This window comes from Argentina silus (assembly GCF_951799395.1).
Source record: "Argentina silus genome assembly, chromosome: 14".
Taxonomy (NCBI): Eukaryota; Metazoa; Chordata; class Actinopteri; order Argentiniformes; family Argentinidae; genus Argentina; species Argentina silus.
In genome coordinates this window covers 20,895,608-20,911,869 of record NC_139668.1, presented here as the reverse complement: position 1 = coordinate 20,911,869, position 16,262 = coordinate 20,895,608, and the positions used below count along the sequence as shown (strand labels likewise).

The window sequence follows — 16,262 nt, the reverse complement described above, 5'->3', positions numbered from 1 at the left end:
CTAGATGTCATCTCTCAGCCCCATTTCCATCAGGTCTCTGAAGGAGGAAACCCTAACCTTAAACTCTAACACAGAGAGAGAGAGAGAGGGGGGGAGGTTATTTTACACAGAATTCTTTTCTACACAGAACTCAGGGAGAGAAACAGTGTTAATGCTGCTGTATTATATATATGCTGGGCAGTAGAGTCACACATCCACCCCCCAAGGTCAGAGACGGACAGAGGCTCACACGGTTCTGCTGCTCAGAGAGGCCTGTCCCAGCCCTCCAGACCGGAACAGCGGAACGCAGAGTCCTTACCTCCTCATCTGACGTATCGTGCTCGTACTCATCCTCCTGCAGGGCCCTGGTCCCTCCATCCTCTCCTCCGACAGTCATCCCTCCATCCTCTCCTCCGCCAGTCCACCCTTTACCAATCCTTACTTTCTTCTTCTCCTTCTTTAATGCAGATGTTTCTTCCTGCAACAAATAGGCAGTAGTAGACGTTAGCGCGTGCGTGCACACACAGACAGACACAGACACACACACACACACACAGTGTCTGTCTATGAGACAACAGTCTGAGAGAAACTGACTTTAAGCAAACATTCTGACAGGATATACAGTTAGGTCCGGAAATATTTGGACAGTGACACAATTTTCATAATTGTACGCCACCACAATGGATTTGAAATTAAACAATCGAGATGCAATTGAAGGGCAGACTTTCAGCTTTAATTTTCATTAAAAAATATTGTATGAAACATTTAGGAATTGCAACCATTTTTATACACAGCCCCCTATTTTCAGGGGCTCAAATGTAATTGGACAAATTAACAATCATAAATAAAATGTTCATTTTTAATACTTTGTCGAGAATCCTTTGCAGGCAATGACTGCCGGAAGTCTGGAACCCATGGACACCAAATGCTGGGTTTTCTCCTTTGTGATGCTTTACTGCAGCTGTCTTCAGTTATTGTTTGTTGGTCTTTCTGCCTTTAGTTTTGTCTTCTTCAAGTGAAATGCTCGATCAGGTGATTGACTCGGCCATTGCAGAATATTCCATTTCTTTGCCTTAAAAAGCTCCTGGGTTGCTTTTGCAGTATGTTTTGGGTCATTGTCCATCTGTACTGTGAAGCGCCGTCCAATCAACTTTGCTGAATTTGGCTGAATCTGAGCAGACAGTATATCCCTAAACACTTCAGAATTCATCCGGCTGCTTCTGTCTTCTGTCACATCATCAATAACCACTAGTGACCCAGTGCCATTGGAAGCCATGCATGCCCATGCCATCACACTGCCTCCACCGTGGTTTATAGATGATGTGGTATGCTTCGGACCATGAACAGTTCCAAGCCTTCTCCATACTTTTTTCTTCCCTTCATTCTGGTACTTCACTGGTTGAATGCATGCTTCAAAACATCCTCCATCATCCCAGTTCCCAAAAAGCTGAGGATCACAGACCTTAATGACTACAGACCAGTCGCCCTGACCTCTGTAGTAATGAAGACCTTTGAGCGCCTCGTGCTCACCCACCTCAAGGCCATCACCAACCCCCACCTCGACCCACTGCAGTTTGCCTATAGAGCCAACAGGTCTGTAGACGACGCAGTCAACATGGGACTTCACTTCATCCTCCAGCACCTAGACTCCCCCGGCACCTACGCCAGGATCCTGTTTGTGGACTTCAGCTCCGCATTCAACTCCATCTCCCAGCTCTTCTCCAGGACAAGCTATCCCAGCTGAGCGTGCCTGAGCCCACCTGCAGGTGGATCACTGACTTCCTGACAGACAGGAAGCAGCAGGTGCGGCTGGGCAAGCTTGTCTCGGAGCCCCGGACCATCAGCACCGGAGCCCCACAAGGCTGTGTGCTCTCTCCTCTACTCTTCTCCCTCTACACCAACAGCTGCACCTCTAGCCACCCTTCTGTCAAACTCCTGAAGTTTGGGGATGACACAATCCTCATTGGATTAATCTCCAATGGGGATGAGGCCGCCTACAGAGAGGAAGTTGACAGCCTGGCTTCCTGGTGCAGCCACAACTACTTGGAGCTGAACGCCCTAAAGACTGTAGAGATGGTAGTAGACTTCAGGAGAAGCCCAGCCCCAACCGCCCCCCTCATCATGTGTGACTCCCCAGTTAACATTGTGGAGTCATTCAGATTCCTGGGGAGAATAATTTCAAAGGACCTCAGATGGGCGGAGAACATCACTTCCATCATCATGAAGGCCCAGCAGAGGATGTTCTTCCTGCGGCAGCTGAAGAAATTCAACATGCCGCAGAAAGTGATGGTTGAGTTCTACAAGGCCATCATTGAGTCCATCCTCAGCTCATCGATCACCGTCTGGTTCGCTGCCTCCACTGCCAAGGACAAAGGCAGACTGCAGCGGATCATTCGGTCAGACAAGAAGGTCATCGGTTGCAACCTGCCATCTCTCCTGGACCTGTTCCACTCCAGGACCAGTAAGAGAGCAAGAAAGATCATCGCTGATCCTCCCCATCCTGGTCACCACCTCTTCCAGAGACTTCCATCCGGCAAAAGGTTCCGGTCAATCAAGACTAAAACCTCGCGCCACCTGAACAGTTTCTTCCGCATGGCAGTGGGGCTCACAACCAAGCCCCCCGCCTCTCACTGACTCTGGGACTTCCACCCCTCCCCCCCCACCCTGTTACACACACAATGCACTGACAGTGTAATTTATAATTATTTAAAATTATTCTAATTTATAGTGTACATGCCCCACAAACATTCCACAACCTCTAACCTCATTGCCACTTAGCCTCACACAGCCTACAAGATGGATTGTTCTGCTGCTCTTTTTTGTAAATTTGTAATTTGTTATTGCCATTTTGTAAATTTCTTGCCAATACTTGCTATTGTTTTTTATGTCCCATGCACTAACCTCACCAAGTCAATTTCCTGTGCAAATATACTTGGCCAAATAAAATAATTCTGATTCTGATACAGGTTGATCTTAGTTTCATCTATCCAAAGAATGCTGTTCCAGAACAAGGCTGGCATTTTAGATGTTTTTTGGCAAAGTCTAATCTGGCCTTTCTATTCTTGAGGCTTATGAATGGTTTGCACCTTGTGGTGAACCCTCTGTATTTGCTCTCGTGAAGTCCTCTCTTTATGGTAGACTTGGATAATGATATGCATGTGAAGGATCCTGCGATCATCCACCACTGTTGTCTTATGTGGACATTCAGGCCTTTTTGTGTTGCCGAGCTCATCAGTGCGTTTTTTCTCTCAGAATGTATCAAACTGTTGATTTGACCACTCCTAATGTTGCTGGTATGTCTCTGATGGATTTGTTTGTTTTTGCAGCCTAAGGATGGCCTGTTTCACTTGCACTGAGAGCTCCTTTGACCGCATGTTGTGCGTTCACAGCAACAGCTTCCAAATGCAAATGCCACACATAGAATCAACTCAGACCTTTTACCTGCTTAACTGATAAATAAATAACAAAGGAATAGCCCACACGTCCATGAAACTGCTTTTGAGTCAATTGTCCAATTACTTTTGGTCCCTTGAAAAGGAGGAGGGGCTACATATTAAAGAGCTGTAATTCCTAAACCCTTCCTCCAATTTGGATGTGAATACCCTCAAATTATGGCTGAGAGTCTGCACTTTAAGCCCATATTCATATATAACTGTAACTTGAATATATTCTGGTAAACAGCTAAAAAAACAAACATTGTGTCAGAGTCCAATTATACAGTATATGGCCCTAGCTGTATATATATGATAGTTATACATATACAGATATAGAACTGTGATACGGTGTCCTTCAGTACTGCCTGGTACACTGCTGCTTTGTGGACGGGGAACTAGAGTGGGGGGGTGGGGGGGTAGTTGTAACCTGAGGTTTGGCTGTGTGTGTGTGTGTGTGGCAGGGTTAGGGGGTTTAGGGGTAACCAACACTCACCTGAGGTGTGTCTGTGTCTGGCTGTTCAGAGGTTTCAGCACTCAGGATTCTCTCCAGACTCTCCTCTTCATCTGACCCCTCCTCATCACCATCGTCTTCGTCACCATCGTCTTCATCATCACTGTCACTCCCAGAGTCCTCCAGTCCTGAGAAGAGGCTCTCCTCGCTGTCTGAGAGCTCCTCTCCCCCCTCCTCACTGTCCTTCTGGGGGGGGACATCTTGGTCAAATATTGGAAGCTGGAAGAGAGAGAGAGAGAGACCGAGAGAGAGGGAAGAGAAAGGTGTAGCTCAACATTTGAGGATGCACTCTTCTCCTGAATCAATGTGATAGCAGCTGTCTGCTGATCTGACCCCCACCTGATCTGACCCCCACCTGCAAGCAACCGAGAAGTGGCGAGAACACATGAAACACTGTCTCCCTTCTGGTGCTCCAGCTACAGCTAACCCTAACCCCGTCTGAGACGAGCGTTCTCTCTGCAACACCCACATGAAATAGAACAACAGTCCTAGCCCCAGATCAGGCAGATCAGGCTCCAGCTCCAGCTGGTTCGCCTCTCTCCGACCGGCTCCACAGCGCAGCTAGCTAACGTGCTAGCCGGGTAGATGAAGCTAGCTCCACATCTCTGGATTGATTGTTTGTGAAGTTCAGACTTACAGGCTCCTCGTCCTCCTCGGCACGTCTCTTGATCGCACTGTTTTCTGTGTCCATGGTGCCGGGGGTCCGGAGGGTCGTCTGCTGGGGGTCGTCAGGCTGGCCACGCTTCTGCTGCTGCACTACAACACCAGCATGTGGAGGAACACGAGGTCGGAGGTCAAAGTTCAGAGGGACAACGGAGCTGTAAGTTTTAATACCGCAACGTTTTATTTTTATTTTTTATTATTCATTCGTTTGATTCATTCATTTACAAGCAATGACATGTGTATTTCGGGTGGATGATTTTATGATATTCTTGATGTGTTTTCGTATCTTTTCGTATTGGCAGCTCTAACGTCATCACCGTGCGCCCGCCATGCTCCGCTGGCCTACGCAGTTCCTCCGAGCGGAAATTTCCACTGTGAAGAGTTTCTAAATGATCCTCAGAGAAACGATCAGATTCAACACTCGGTCGTCCGGTTGAAGATAAGGAGCGTTACCGACCGCAGGTTCCCGGGCGTCGCTGCCCAGACCGGCCTGTCGGAGAACCGTGCTCTGGTCGGGGTTGTTCTGCTCCGGTTCTGCCCGGGTCAGGAGGGAGTTGAGCCCCGCTGTCGGGTCTCCGTTCGCCTGTCTGTCGACATGGACTTCCAGGGCGGAGGATCTGGAGGATCTGGAGGGTCTGGAGGATCTGGAGGGTCTGGGGGGTCTGGAGGGGTGGTGGTCAGCGGCAGCAACGTCCCCGCATTCCTCACCAAACTTTGGACGTTAGTTGAAGACCCAGACACCGACCCGCTGATCTGCTGGAGCCCGGTGGGTTGTAGCTTGGTTAGCCTCTGTCTGATGGCAGGTCGCAGTGTGTTCTGCAGTACCGAGCTGACAGTCAGAAGGATTATTTGGTGAAGTATCGAGGGGATGACATGGATGTGTGAATGTGGCAGCAGAAGTCAGCTTAGTTCGTTCACTCTCAGCTGTTTCTGGTTGTCAGCTAACGCTAGCTAGCTAGCATGTCTGATGTGACTTAGTAAGTTAATAACCGTGGAGACTGACAGTTTCACAGTTTCACTGTTTGATGAAACGGTCGGGTGATTAGTTATGAAAAGGGGGTGTGGCAGTTGTTGTAACTTGCATTTCATCAGTAGAAGAGCCTGTCTGTCTGTCTGTCTGTCTGTCTGTCTGTGTCTGTCTGTCTGTCTGTCTGTGTCTGTCTGTCTGTCTGTCTGTCTGTCTGTCAACACCTGACAGTCTTGGATGTGGAAGTGAATCAGTAACACAGTAGGAGACGGATTAGTCACACAAACACTCTTCACACAGTTGGGCCTTTTGCACTTCAGACGTCATAGATAGATAGATACGATAGATAGATAGATACGATAGATAGACAGACAGATAGATTGATGGCTACTTTATTGATCCCAGAGGGGAGATTACAATGTTGTAGCCACCAGTTACACATAATCACAACAATCCCAAGTGCAAAGACGTAACCAGTACAAGAACACACAGGCTGCCAGGCTGAGAGTGGAGGGTGTTTGAGGATTGAATGGTGTATTGAACAGACAAGATGGCCGTCTAGATGATAGTTGATGAGGAGATGTCAGCAGTGTGCTGTATGTCTGTCCTACTCACCTAGCCTAGAGAAACAGGGTAATGGTTTGACCTTTGACCTCTGTCCTCTAGAACGGCTCCAGCTTCCATGTGTTTGACCAGGGCCGCTTCTCTAAGGAGGTTCTGCCAAAGTACTTCAAACACAACAACATGGCCAGCTTCGTACGGCAGCTCAACATGTGTGAGTACCCCTAAACCATACCTCTAACCCCTGACCCCTAAACCATACCTCTAACCCCTGACCCCTAACCCCTAAACCACAGGTGTCAAACTCATTCCATGGAGGGCCGAGTGTCAGCAGGCTTTTGGTTTTTCCTTTCAATTAAGACCTCGTCAACGAGGTGAGGGGAGTTCCATACTAATTAGTGACCTTAATTCATCAATCAAGTAGATGGGAAGAGCAAAAACCTGTAGACACTCAGCCCTCCATGGAATGAGTTTGACACCTGTGCCCTAAACCATACCCCCTAACCAATAAACCATACCCCCTAACCAATAAACCATACCCCCTAACCAATAAACCATACCCCCTAATCAATAAACCATACCCCCTAACCAATAAACCATACCCCCTAACCAATAAACCATACCCCCTAACCAATAAACCATACCCCCTAACCAATAAACCATACCCCCTAACCAATAAACCATACCCCCTAATCAATAAACCATACCCCCTAACCAATAAACCATACCCCCTAACCAATAAACCATACCCCCTAACCAATAAACCATACCCCCTAACCAATAAACCATACCCCCTAACCAATAAACCATACCCCCTAATCAATAAACCATACCCCCTAACCAATAAACCATACCCCCTAATCAATAAACCATACCCCCTAACCAATAAACCATACCCTTTACATTACATTTACATTGATGGCATTTAGCAGACACCTTTATCTAAAGTGACAAAGTGACAACAAATCCATTAGTTTAAGTAAGTGAATCATCTGAACATCAATCATAAGATAAAGTAATCTATGCTAGGACCAGGGTTAGGGGTTAAGGGTTAGGGCCATAGGCAGTCACAATGCTAGAAGAAGTAGGAATTCTTTTTTTTAAATTTATTTTTTAATTAATAGTAGAGAAACTTGTACAGGGGGGTAGTGGGGGTGAAGAGGTCTCTAGGGTTAGGGTTAGTACAGGGGGGTAGTGGGGGTGAAGAGGTCTCTAGGGTTAGGGTTAGTACAGGGGGGTAGTGGGGGTGAAGAGGTCTCAAGGGTTAGGGTTAGGGTTAGTACAGGGGGGTAGTGGGGGTGAAGAGGTCTCTAGGGTTAGGGTTAGTACAGGGGGGTAGTGGGGGTGAAGAGGTCTCTAGGGTTAGGGTTAGTACAGGGGGGTAGTGGGGGTGAAGAGGTCTCTAGGGTTAGGGTTAGTACAGGGGGGTAGTGGGGGTGAAGAGGTCTCTAGGGTTAGGGTTAGTACAGGGGGGTAGTGGGGGTGAAGAGGTCTTTAGGGTTAGTACAGGGGGGGTAGTGGGGGTGAAGAGGTCTTTAAGAGGGACCGTTAAGATGTAGCCTGAAGAGATGGGTCTTCAATCTACGGCGGAAGATTGGTAGTAAACCTAATTCTTACCCCCAACCCTCTACCCCTACCCCCAACCCTCTACCTTCTACCCCATACCCTCTACCCTCTACCCTCTACCCTCTACCCCATACCCTCTACACCTACCCCCACCCCTACCCTCTACCTTCTACCCCATACCCTCTACCCCATACCCTCTACCCCTACCCTCTACCTTCTACCCCCTACCCCTACCCCCACCCCTACCCTCTACCCCTACCCCCTACCCTCTACCTTCTACCCCATATCCTCTACCCCCTACCCTCTACCCTCTACCCCCTACCCTCTACCCCCAACCCTCTACCCCTACCCCCACCCCTACCCTCTACCCCCTACCCCTACCCTCTACCTTCTACCCCATACCCTCTACCCCCTACCCTCTACCTTCTACCCCTACCCTCTACCCCATACCCTCTACCCCCTACCCTCTACCCCATACCCCTCTACCCCCTACCCTCTACCCCCAACCCTCTACCCCTACCCCCACCCCTACCCTCTACCCGATACCCTCTACCCCTACCCTCTACCCCCTACCCCTCTACCTTCTACCCCCTACCCCTCCTCTCCTCAATTGATGTTGTTGTTGATGTTGATGTTGTTGTTGATGTTGATGATGTTGTTGTTGTTGTTGATGTTGATGTTGTTGATGTTGATGTTGTCCAGATGGGTTTCGTAAGGTGGTCCACATCGAGCAGGGAGGGCTGGTGAAGCCAGAGAGAGATGATACAGAGTTCCAGCACCCATACTTCCTCCGAGGCCAGGAGCACCTGCTGGACAACATCAAACGCAAGGTTACCAACGTAGGTGTCTAGTTACCGTCTCTATAGTTACCAACGTAGGTACCTAGTTACGTCTCTATAGTTACCAATGTAGGTACCTAGTTACCGTCTCTATAGCTACCAACATAGGTGCTTAGTTACTGTCTCTATAGTTACCAACATAGGTGCCTAGTTACTGTCTCTATAGTTACCAACATAGGTGCCTAGTTACTGTCTCTATAGTTACCAACATAGGTGCCTAGTTACCGTCTCTATAGTTACCAACATAGGTGCCTAGTTACTGTCTCTATAGTTACCAACATAGGTGCCTAGTTACTGTCTCTATAGTTACCAACATAGGTGCCTAGTTACCGTCTCTATAGTTACCAACATAGGTGCCTAGTTACCGTCTCTATAGTTACCAACATAGGTGCCTAGTTACTGTCTCTATAGTTACCAACATAGGTGCCTAGTTACCGTCTCTATAGTTACCAACATAGGTGCCTAGTTACCGTCTCTATAGTTACCAACATAGGTGCCTAGTTACTGTCTCTATAGTTACCAACATAGGTGCCTAGTTACTGTCTCTATAGTTACCAACATAGGTGCCTAGTTACCGTCTCTAGTTACCAACATAGGTGCCTAGTTACAGTCTCTATAGTTACCAACATAGGTGCCTAGTTACCGTCTCTATAGTTACCAACATAGGTGCCTAGTTACTGTCTCTATAGTTACCAACATAGGTGCCTAGTTACTGTCTCTATAGTTACCAACATAGGTGCCTAGTTACCGTCTCTATAGTTACCAACATAGGTGCCTAGTTACCGTCTCTATAGTTACCAACATAGGTGCCTAGTTAGTATCTGGAGGCCTCAGTGCAGATGGTGACGGTGGATTAGAGAAGCCTCCCACAGTCTCCATCTATGCTAGGCTAACTGACCAGGTCTGTGTCCAGGTGTCCAGTCTGAAGCAGGAGGATCTGAAGATTGGTTCAGACGACGTGTCCAAGATCCTGACTGACGTGCAGCACATGAGAGGGAAGCAGGAGTCTATCGACTCCAAGATCATCGCCATGAAGCAGTGAGTAGCATTAGTTTAGCTTAGCTACGGGGACCTAACATCACCAGGAAACATTAGCATGGTGCTTCAGCAGTGCCCAGTGGAAAAGTGTTAAGTCCATGTGGGTGCACAGTGGAGCAGTTTGAAGGTGTGTGGTGGGGAGGTTAGGGGTTAGAGGTCAGGGGTTAGGGTTAGAGGTCAGGGGTTAGGGTTAGAGGTCAGGGGTTAGGGTTAGAGGTCAGGGGTTAGTCACTGTTCTTAAACAGACTCATTCTCTCATCCATCTGGAGCTCAGCAGCTGTTCTCTGCTTGTCAGGGGCCTGCCAGACCCCCCCCCCCCCCACACACACACACACACACACACACACTGTATACTGTACACACACACTGTACACACACACACACACACTGTATACTGTACACACACACACACTGTATACTGTACACACACACACACACACACACACACTGTATACTGTACACACACTGTATACTGTACACACACACACTGTATACTGTACACACACACACACTGTATACTGTACACACACACACTGTATACTGTACACACACACTGTATACTGTACACACACACTGTATACTGTACACACACACACACACACACACTGTATACTGTACACACACACACTGTATACTGTACACACACACACACACACACACACACACACTGTATACTGTACACACACACATACACACTGTATACTGTACACACACACACACAAACCAAACATAAACACACACATCTCTGGTTCCTTACATGGTTTCTGTGGTTAGAAACACATCAGATGTGTTCTTGCGTCATTATTTTTGTAATAATTAGATTTCACCCCAATTGGCCATTTTCATTTTGTAGGATTCATATGTTATTCAATAGAATTCAAACCCCAAATCCAATGACCTACCTGGTAATGATTAAGACCTGAGGAGCCCTCCAAACGCCTCCCTTAGAAATATTCTATTGACCAGTATGCAATATCAGTTCTCTATGTCTGACAAGTAGTCTGAAGCTGTGTCTTGGAGTTTTGTTCAGACTATGTGATTGATGTGTTTGTAGTTAATCTGGTAATCTGGGTGTCGCCCCGTCTAGAGATGTGAGTCATGGAAGCTGTGTGTCTCATGTCCCGTTATAATGTGATAGTACCCGCCTCTGCCCACTAGATGGCACTGTCCCTGCTCTTAGGTGAATAAAGTGTGATGATTGTTTATTGTTAAATGAAAATGGCCAGTTTGGGTTGGTCAGTTATGTCTCAGATGAAACTATATTTCTACAAAATAATTGCAGGAATACTTCATATCTTATCTGTCTCACTGCCTTCAGAAACAGCTTCAGAACAGTGAGGTGGTGGCTGTAGAAATCCTCTTTGTCCGTTGATTTGACCCATGTCCCTCCTGTGGTGTGTTAGTGTTGTGTTAGTGTGTTAGTGATGGTGTGTGTGTGTGTGTGTGTGTTAGTGTATTAGTGATGGTGTGTGTGTGTTAGTGTGTTAGTGATGGTGTGTGTGTGTGTTAGTGATGGTGTGTGTGTGTGTGTTAGTGATGGTGTGTGTGTGTTAGTGTATTAGTAATGGTGTGTGTGTTAGTGATGGTGTGTGTGTATTAGTAATGGTGTGTGTGTGTTAGTGTATTAGTAATGGTGCTGTGTGTTATTAAATTAGTGATGGTGTGTGTTAGTGTATTAGTGATGGTGTGTGTTAGTGTAAGTGATGGTGTGTGTGTTATTGTATTAGTGATGGTGTGTGTGTTATTGTATTAGTGATTGTGTGTGTGTGTGTGTGTTCTACAGTGAGAACGAGGCGTTGTGGAGGGAAGTGGCCAGTCTGAGACAGAAACACTCTCAGCAACAGAAGGTTGTCAACAAGGTACAACCATGATGTCTGTCTGTCTGTCTGTCTGTCTGTCTGTCTGCCTGTCTGCCTGCCTGCCTGCCTGTTTGGTGGGGTGGGGGTGGGAGGATCGGGGGAGGAAGATAATAATCTCCTACACTGAACTACCACACTATCTGATTCTGATGTTTTCCTCTCCTCCTCTTCCTCCTTCTCCTCTCCTCCTCCTCCTCTCCTCTCCTCTCCTCTCCTCCTCCTCCTCCTCCTCCTCTCCTCTCCTCTCCTCTCCTCTCCACAGCTGTTCCAGTTTCTGGTGACCCTGGTCCAGTCCAACAGAGGCCTGGGGATGAAGAGAAAGATGCAAGTCATTTATAACTTACATCTGTGTGTGTGTGTGTGTGTGTGTGTGTGTGTGTGTGTGTGTGTGTGTGTGTGTGTGTGTGTGTGTGTGTGTGTGTGTGTGTGTGTGTGACTCTGTCTCTCCTGTCTCTCTCAGCCCCCTGATGCTGAACGACAGTAGCTCCTCCCACTCCCTGCCCAAGTTCAGCCGCCAGTTCTCCCTGGAGCGCCTGCAGACGTCCCCCGCCATCTCTGTGAGTTCACTGGGACTTAGCATGGCCTAGCCTAGTGTAGCATAGCGTAGCCTAGCATAGCGTAGCCTAGCCTCTGAGTGTTGTGACTGACAGTAACCAGGCAGAGGGAAGCTGCTTCACCTGACTGATGATCTCATTCAGACACTGTTGTGTAGCAATGATGGGATTTGAGGACAGATAATCTTAAGTGTGTGCGTGTGTGCGTGTGCGTGTGCGTGTGTGTTTGTGCAGGCATCCGGGGGTCCGTTCTCCACCACCAACCTGTTCTCGACAGAGGCTCTGAAGAGCGGCCCGATCATCTCTGATGTCACTCACCTGGCTCAGACCTGCCCCCTGGAGGTCACCGCAGACTGGGTGGAGGAGAGGTCAGTCACCAACCAGCCAATCAGTGGTCAGCTTAGACCATGGAGACCACTAACCAGCCAGCTGGGACTGATGATGATGATGATGATGATGATGATGTTTAGTGGATTGAGGGCCTCAGACTCTTGGACTGACTGTAAGTGTCTTTGGAGGAAAGCGTCTGAATGACTTGATTGAGACCAACCAGCTTCTCTCCTCCATCCTCATCACTCGCTTCCTCCTCAACCCATTGGAGGAGAAGATGTTAGGTCCCTCCCCTTAGATACACGATACGTATCCCTGTGACAGTAGGCCCCTCCCCTCACTCCTGTTTCCTGTCTGCAGGGCGAGCCCATTGGTCCACATAAAGGAGGAGCCCCCCAGTCCCGATGTGGAGGAGGCGTGTCCTGCCGAGGGTGGGGCTGGGGGGGCGGGGCTCTCTGTGGACACGCCCTTCTCCCCTACCACCTTCATCAACTCCATCCTTCAGGACAGCGACCCCGCCCCCAACCCCGCCCCCACAGACCAGAGTTGTCTCAGCATCGCCTGTCTGGACCAGTGAGTAGAAACACACACACACTGCTCTGTGCTGCTATAGTAACCATCATTCAGCCCCCCACACCTCTGTGTGTGTGTGTGTGTGTGTGTGTGTGTGTGTGTGTGGGTAGGGGGTCTCTCCTGGTCAGCTGCTGTGCTTGTGTCTTTCAGCTCTCAGATGTCTGAGGTGTCTCGCCTCTCCTTCCCCTCCTCCTCCTCCTCCTCCTCCTCCTCGTCTCTCCAGCTCAGACCCCACCCAGGGTACCCCTGACACACACACACACACACACACACACACACACACTGTCTTTGTACAGCTAATGGTACGAGTGTGTGTCTAGTTTGTTTATAACCAAGTAACAATGGTATGATCTGTGTGTGTGTGTGTGTGTGTGTGTGTGTGTGTGTAGGTGTGAGCTGAGTGATCATCTGGACAGTATAGACAGCGGCCTTGAAAACCTTCAAACCGTCCTGAACGCTCAATCCATCAACTTCGACTCCTCCCCCCTGTTTGAGGTGAGTCCCCTTGACCTGGTTTAGACCTGGCTTTGAGATGGAGACAACCATACCTGGGTTAGATGACTCACAGAGGTGTGTGTGTGTGTGTGTGTGTGTGTGTGTGTGTGTGTGTGTGTGTGTGTGTGTGTGTGTGTGTGTGTGTGTGTGTGTGTGTGTGTGTGTGTGTGTGTGTGTGTGTGTGTGTGTGTGTGTGTGTGTGTGTGTGTGTGTGTGTGTGTGTGTCAGTTCTTCAGCTCGTCTCTCTCTGGTCCTGACTTTGACCTGGACACCAGCCTGGACAGTGTGAGTCACACAGGAAGTCACCAGCACACTTCTTAACACTACTTACTACAACAGTTATTAACACTACAACAGTTATTAACACTACTTACTACAACAGTTATTAACACTACTTACTACAACAGTTATTAGCTACAACAGTTATTAACACTACTTACTACAACAGTTAATATGCTTTTCTTCTCTCTGCTTCTAGATCCAGGACTTGCTGTCACCTGACCCACCCAAGGGGGTGGAGACTAGTGACAACTCCTCAAACGCAGGTAATAAGCACTCTAACACTCTATAAGCACTCTATAAACACTCTACACTACTACAGATCTACTCTACTACAGATCTACTCTACTACAGATCTATACTACTACAGATCTACACTACTACAGATCTACTACAGATCTACTCTACTACAGATCTACTACAGATCTACTACAGATCTATACTACTACAGATCTATACTACTACAGATCTATACTACTACAGATCTACTACAGATCTATACTATTACAGATCTATACTACAGATCTACTACAGATCTATACTACTACAGATCTATACTACTACAGATCTACTACAGATTTACATTACTACAGATCTATACTATTACAGATCTATACTACAGATCTACACTACTACAAATCTACTACAGATCTACACTACTACAGATCTACACTACTACAGATCTACTACAGATCTATACTACTACAGATCTACTACAGATCTACACTACTACAGATCTACTCTACTACAGATCTATACTACTACAGATCTACTACAGATTTACATTACTACAGATCTATACTACAGATCTATACTACTACAGATCACTACAGATCTACTCTACTACAGATCTACTCTACTACAGATCTATACTACTACAGATCTACTCTACTACAGATCTATACTACTACAGATCTACACTACTACAGATCTACTCTACTACAGATCTATACTACAGATCTATACTACTACAGATCTACTCTACTACAGATCTACTACACTGTCACATGTTGTTTTTTCAGGGAAGCAGTTGGTCCAGTACACAGCCACGCCCATGATTCTGTCTGAGCCAATCATCAGTGAGAACAGTGGGATGGACCTGCCCACTCTGCTGGAGCTGGAGGGGGACACGTATTTCAGCTCGGCCCCCGAGATGGACCCTACCATCTCGCTGCTCCCCCCGGACTACCAGACAGACACGCCCCCCGACGCCAAGTGCACCTGAAGACGCTTCCGCTGTGGGCGGGGCTTAGAACAGGGCTCACTACGTTCACCTGCATAGAATCATTCTAGACTTCTGTTGTGGTTCTGGACTGGTTCTGGTTCTGGTTCTGGACTGGTTCTGGTTCTGGTCTGGTTCTAGTCTGGTTCTAGACCTTAGATAGAACACCAGGAGGAGGCTAGGCTCCTGTGGGACAGTGGATCAGACTTTTCATCTTCATCATCGTCAGTGTGCAGATGTGTGTTGTTGTGAAGGAGAGTGTGTGATGTTCAGGTCTCCATGGCAACACTAGTTTGGTTTTTCTGTCTTTGTTTTATTTTAGTCCTCCTGATTCCAGGACACTAGCAGCTGGGCGGCCATGTCAGAGTTAGAAGACCCTAACCCTAACCCATGTCAGAGTTAGAAGACCCTAACCCTAACCCATGTCAGAGTTAGAATCTAGTGTTTCGTTTCATTAGAGGGTCAGGGTTAGAGTTAGGGTCAGGGTTAGGGTTTGGGTCAGGGTCTGGGTCAGAGTTTGGGTTTGTGTTAGGGTCTGGGTCTGGGTTAGGGTCTGGGTTAGGGTCAGGGTCAGGGTCAGGGTCTGGGTCTGGGTTAGGGTTAGGGTCAGGGTCAGGGTCAGGGTCTGGGTCTGGGTTAGGGTGGCTCTGGCATGCTGTTGCTATTTCATCATTCTAGTTATTGAAGTTTTAAAGTGTCTGAGATTCTGTACTATTTTATTACCGTTGTTTAAAGGGTCAGGGTTAGGGTCAGGGTTAGTGTCAAGGTTAGGGTCAGGGTTAGGGTCAGGGTTAGTGTCTGAGATTCTGTACTATTTTATTACCGTTGTTTAGAGAAAAGCGTTGTCGGTGTCTGCTCACGTCTCCACTGTGACAGGAGTCTGACCCACAAAGTCCTATTTATTTTTAAATAATATAAAGAAGCATTGAGTTGAATAGCAATGAATATTTTTGTCTTGAATTATCAATAACCGACTGTCAATAAGATGAGATATGAAGCGTAATATGTTTTGTACAAGTCAGAGAGCCACCAAGCATCATGTTGTATGCAGACAGGGTCAGAGAGTCATGTGGGCATTGTGAGATGAGATCGGGGGGGGGGGGGGCAGGGTGGGCAGAGGGGGCAGACATTTCCACTAATGTCACAGACATGACTGCAGACAGAGATCGGCTAATTACGCATGAGAAGACTATTTTGTGTATGATGGTATGTTTCAAATGAACATGGTTGTTTTGAAATAAACTCACTCTGTGTGGTTTATTGAAGCCGGCTACACATGTTCAGGATTATCCAGCTGGCTTGAGTTATCCTTAAATTAATTTGTGTGTGTGTTCGCGTGGGCAGGCTAACTCTCAACAGGCTTCGTAGTATACCTATACCCCTCTGGCATTA

The 16,262-nt window shown here is 47.6% G+C and overlaps 2 protein-coding genes across 3 annotated transcripts; one reads left to right on the top strand and one right to left on the bottom strand.

Annotated features, from left to right (window-relative positions):
- On the bottom strand, nucleotides 1-4,688 carry bop1 (BOP1 ribosomal biogenesis factor; the record flags this gene model as incomplete). The annotated part of the gene is made up of 4 exons (XM_083684278.1): nucleotides 4,562-4,688; nucleotides 3,907-4,143; nucleotides 232-457; nucleotides 1-65 (listed from the first exon to the last, which is right to left on the bottom strand). The coding sequence occupies exons 1-4, from the start codon at nucleotides 4,613-4,615 to the stop codon at nucleotides 1-3; spliced, it is 582 nt and encodes a 193-aa protein (XP_083540404.1). The 5' UTR covers nucleotides 4,616-4,688.
- Nucleotides 4,689-4,924: 236 nt separating this feature from the next.
- On the top strand, nucleotides 4,925-15,396 carry hsf1 (heat shock transcription factor 1). Of its 2 annotated transcripts, XM_083685191.1 has the most exons (14): nucleotides 4,925-5,353; nucleotides 6,221-6,329; nucleotides 8,384-8,520; nucleotides 9,434-9,558; nucleotides 11,342-11,417; nucleotides 11,680-11,741; nucleotides 11,878-11,974; nucleotides 12,206-12,339; nucleotides 12,662-12,874; nucleotides 13,025-13,114; nucleotides 13,264-13,369; nucleotides 13,598-13,654; nucleotides 13,848-13,914; nucleotides 14,671-15,396. In XM_083685191.1, exons 1-14 carry the CDS (start codon nucleotides 5,183-5,185, stop codon nucleotides 14,871-14,873), a joined length of 1,647 nt encoding a protein of 548 aa, XP_083541317.1. In that variant the 5' UTR covers nucleotides 4,925-5,182; the 3' UTR covers nucleotides 14,874-15,396. The 2 variants fall into 2 exon arrangements, with proteins under 2 accessions (XP_083541317.1, XP_083541318.1); XM_083685192.1 differs by lacking the exon at nucleotides 13,025-13,114.
- The last annotated feature ends 866 nt before the right edge of the window (nucleotides 15,397-16,262 follow it).

Coding starts and splice junctions, on each gene's coding strand:
- hsf1 (XM_083685191.1), top strand. CDS start 5,183: ATGGACTTCCAGGGCGGAGGATCTGGAGGATCTGGAGGGTCTGGAGGA. Junction 8,521..9,433: donor TCAAACGCAAGGTTACCAAC/GTAGGTGTCTAG, acceptor GTCTGTGTCCAG/GTGTCCAGTCTGAAGCAGGA. Junction 12,875..13,024: donor AGCATCGCCTGTCTGGACCA/GTGAGTAGAAAC, acceptor TGTGTCTTTCAG/CTCTCAGATGTCTGAGGTGT.